The following is a 4078-nucleotide window of genomic DNA, read 5'->3' as shown; positions in this document are numbered from 1 at the left end:
CACGGGGGGTGTGCCCCCGCGCCTGCCACCGGCAGCCAGCCCAGGTCTCGGTGCTCGGCTCAGGGCTCCTGACAGCCCAGCCCGCGGGAGCCCATTGACTAGTGCCACCACTGAGGTCTGGGAAGGAGGCAGGAGAGGACACTCCTGCCCCAGGGCCGAATGCCACCCTGTCAGAGACCGGCTATCGCTGGCCCCAGGCCGCGGTGGCTCACAGCGTGTGTTCGGCTTGAAGCTGGGAGGGGAGCAGGGGCTGCATTGGAGACTGGGGGGTGGGCGGAGGCGACTGAGGGGGTGACGGCTGATTGTCTGGTAGGTGCGCGTGGCCGTGAGCGCGTCCATGGTGCTGAAGTCCGGCCTCATCAGGGTGGGCCAGAAGCAGATGGAGAGGTTCTCACTGGTCATGAGATTCACTTTGTTGTTGTGGCTGACTCTGTGGGTGACAGCGACCGCGGTCAGACCTGCGCCCGCCCCGCCTGCGCAGCCCCGGCCCAGGGCTCTCCGGGCGTCCCCACAAGCCCCTCAAGGACCCACTCAACAGGTGACCACAGTGGGAGAAATGCCCTGGCTGGGCAGAGGGAGCAAGCAGGGCTGGTGGGCTTCCCCGCAGCATCGGCCTGCACTCAGTTGTCCTTTCCCACAGCATCCGCTCTTGGTCAGAGGGGCTGGGACAGGGCTACAGGCTCTCTTAACGCCCCACGGCCAGAGTCCAGCAAGGTGGAAGGTGGGGCCTGAGGACAAGCTGAGATCCAGGGTGCTCTTCACATGGGGAGCTGAGGAGCCCCGCTGAGGAGCCCCGCGGCACTGGCTAGACCCTGCTGCTGGGCTGAGGCCGGGGCCCTGCTTGGCTTCCTCCTGCTGTCCCGGCCCCTGCCCTCACTTCTCCAAGGGAGCAAACACTGACCAGAAAGCCCCAGACCTACTTGTTCAGGTGAGAGATGACGTATTTGAAGACTTCATGGTTCTCCTTTGGGAATCTCTTCAATACCTCCTTAAGGGCATGCAATTTCTGCTCCCGGTCGTTGATTTCTGAGGGGACAGAAAACCAAAGACTGTCATGGCTCAGGCAGACGCATGCAGGGGCTCAGTACAGGTCCCAAGCGTGAGGGGGCCTGCGGTGGGCTCTCCCCATGGGGAGGCAGGCAGTGGGACTCTCAGACAGCGCCGAGCCACCCTGCTCCCGAAGCCCGTGCTCACAGCTGGCCCACCTGGCTGGGGCAGTGGCCTGGGGGCCAGGCCACTGAAGGACAGCACTGTGCTGGGGCTTCCTGCCCCACACCGAGATGAACGGCCAGAGTCCCCACCGTAAAGGACATATTCTTTGCTCCTCCGGTTGCCCCTGGAGACAGACAAGTGCTCCCACCCACCATGCCACGTCCTTCCAGGGAGGGGTCTGTGGTGTCCTCCTGCAGGCTCGGGCCCCTGCTGGAGGAGCTGCTGGACACAGTGGGGGTTCTTAAGCAGTTCATCAAAAGGAGCCCCACACTCCCTGGCCACGGTCACCTATACCTGGCCCACGGGAGAGGGAAGACGAGCAGCCCTGAATAGTCGTAACTGACAAGACGCCCAGTTCAGTGAGTCCCCACCATCCAGTGAGACAGAAGCTGTCACTACCCCATGGGGAAGACAAAGAACCTGCCGCCCAGGGTTGCAGAGCTGGGAACCAAATCCCGCGCGACTAGCTACAGAGCCTGAGCTGCGGCCACTGGTTCCCCCACTCCGAGTGGGCCTGGCGGCAACAGGCGAAAACGCCCAGCGCCCACCTGGACTCAGGGGGTCAAGCCAGACGGCGGACACCTCGACGGCTACTTGTTGGAGAAGAAGGGTATCCCTGGGAGTCTGGGGCTCAGAGAAACCACGGCTTCTGAAGAGGATGGCGGCTAGCTAACACCGGAGGCTGTGGGGGTGGGCAGACAGGGGCTGGTAGAAACTGTAAGGTCCCCCCCACCAGTCAGAGCTACTGGCTAAAGGAGCCAGGTCTCATGGCTGATCACAGCTCAAGTCTCGCCCCGACAGCTTGGAACACAGACGAGGCCTGTGTGCGTGGTGCCCCAAATCCCAACGGATGAAGTAGAGACGGGACTGTGGCCTGTTCACGCCCGACTGTGGGCGCTCGCTCCCTCTCTGTCTCTGGCAAGAGCACATACCCTCTGGCAATTACAAAACCAATGGGGTCCTCGGCTGCAATCCACCCTCCGTCTGAGCTGGCCTGATCATGGGCCAGAAAGTGAGCTTGGCGTGCTCAAGGAGGCCCTGGGACATGAACCCAGAACCTTTCCTATGTGGGTCCTGTGTGTTACAGCCACATCACCTGACCCCTCCCAACCACACACTCTCAAGGAAGCCTGTGGCCTCCTAGCTAAAGTCTTCTGCAGCAGGCAGGTGCCCAGGGTCACCGTCAGGGGAGCTGTAGGAGCCTGGCACTGGCCAGAGTGGTGGGGACTGAGTGTCAACGCGGGGCAGCCTGGGCAGGAAGGAAAATTGCGTAGCGGTGCAGAGACCAGACCCTCCCCGAGGCGATCCTGAGGTGTATACATACATACACCAGAAAGACAGAGACAGAGAGATAGAAAGCTAGAAATCACCCCCCACAATCCCTTCTCCTCTCGGGATCTTGGGTACTCACGCACACGTGCCTGGCATGAGTCTAAGCCACCGGGTCCGGGACTCGAACTGCGGTTGACTACATGGGAAGTTCAGCAACACAGCCATTACACCAGCTGCTGGTCCCGAGGTGGTCCTGAGTTTGAATCCTGTCTCCAACGCTAACTAGTTGTATGATCTTGGCCAAGTGACCTCTGGGCAACAGTGCCTCCCTCACCCGGTGACACCCGGCAGTTAAGTGAAGAGTGTGTGGCTGACACATGAGGTTCTGGGAGCTGACCTGACCCATAGGGAGCCAGGGGACAGAGGCCAACGAGCACGAGCCCAGGTGAGCCTGTGGACCGCAGAGGGTGGCTGCATCACAGCAGTGCTTTGGTGCCACCTGCCTCTTAGGAAGTGACTAAAAATCCACGAAGCGGGAGCCTGGGCTACGGCCCGCTCTGCTGTAAGGGCTCACCGTCGAGGGCGCTCCACGGCCTTCGTGAGAACGCCCTCTGTCCCCGCTCGGTAAGAGGACTGCGTAACCGCAGCAGGGAGCAGGAGGTACGCTGGGAGACACGAGACGCACGTGTGTAGCTGTTTCGCCCCACACAACAGTCATGGCCTTCAGAAGTGGGCTCGGCGTAGGTGCCCGCCCCAACACAGCCAGGTGCTCCCACCAGGCAATCAGCTGGTGGGGGGCCGCCCAGTGTCCGCCAGGGCCACCGGACTCCTGTCCCCGCACGCTGGGCTGGGACGGGCGGGGAGCAGCGAGCCTGCTGCGTCATACCCATGACCCCCACGAGTCCTGCTGCCCCTCAGGCAGTGGCTCGGCTAGAGCTCAGCAGGTGCTCAGTCTCCTCGGTCCTCCTGCTAGCTGCTTGGTCCAGGGGCTCACAAGGGCTGAGGGACACCAAGAGCTCAGTGGTGGCAGCGATGGAGGAGGCCATCACAGAGAACCGTAAAAACAAGGTCAGTCTTGTCACCGTCCATTGGACTCGACTCCATTCTCTTTTTTTTTTTTTGGAGAGGTTTTTGCTATAGGGCATGTGCGCTCGCCAGAAAGAGAGAGATGGAGAGACAGAAAGCGAGAAATCGCCCCCCGGGGGGATGGCCACGCCTCAATCCCTTCTCCTCCATTCTCCTCTCGGGATCTTGGACACACACGCACACGTGCCCAGTGTGGGTTTAAGCCACTGGGCCTGGGACTTGAACTGTGGTTTACTACATGGAAGTCCAGAGACATAGCCATTACGCTAGCTGCTGGTTCCGTTGGACGCGACCCCATTCACCACATTCTCAAAAAAAAGTCTTCCCGCAGCACCTTTGGGTGAAAGGCCTCCTCCAGGTGCAAACCTCTCTAAGACGGGGTCTCGTCGTGTGGGGACCCTCCCTCAGTCTCTCAGCGGGGACAGCAGGTGCACCGCCACAGCTTAGACAGGGTCTGCTGTCACTCAGGCCAGTTCAAGCTGGCGCTTGTGCTCCCCCAGCCTCCGCC

At 61.4% G+C, this 4078-nt stretch overlaps 1 protein-coding gene across 1 annotated transcript in view; it reads right to left on the bottom strand.

Moving 5' to 3' along the window:
- Nucleotides 1-8: 8 nt before the first annotated feature.
- Nucleotides 9-4078, bottom strand: part of ARHGAP35 (Rho GTPase activating protein 35) — a 129912-nt gene continuing 125842 nt past the window's right edge. Inside the window, 3 exon segments of the mRNA XM_006142113.3 lie at nucleotides 9-303; nucleotides 306-430; nucleotides 921-1026. Coding sequence (XP_006142175.3) covers nucleotides 209-303; nucleotides 306-430; nucleotides 921-1026 — 326 coding nt within the window. The 3' untranslated portion in view covers nucleotides 9-208.

This window comes from Tupaia chinensis, unplaced genomic scaffold (assembly GCF_000334495.1).
Source record: "Tupaia chinensis unplaced genomic scaffold, TupChi_1.0 Scaffold000067_1, whole genome shotgun sequence".
In the NCBI taxonomy this organism is placed as follows: Eukaryota; Metazoa; Chordata; class Mammalia; order Scandentia; family Tupaiidae; genus Tupaia; species Tupaia belangeri.
This window is presented reverse-complemented; position numbering and strand designations above follow the sequence as displayed.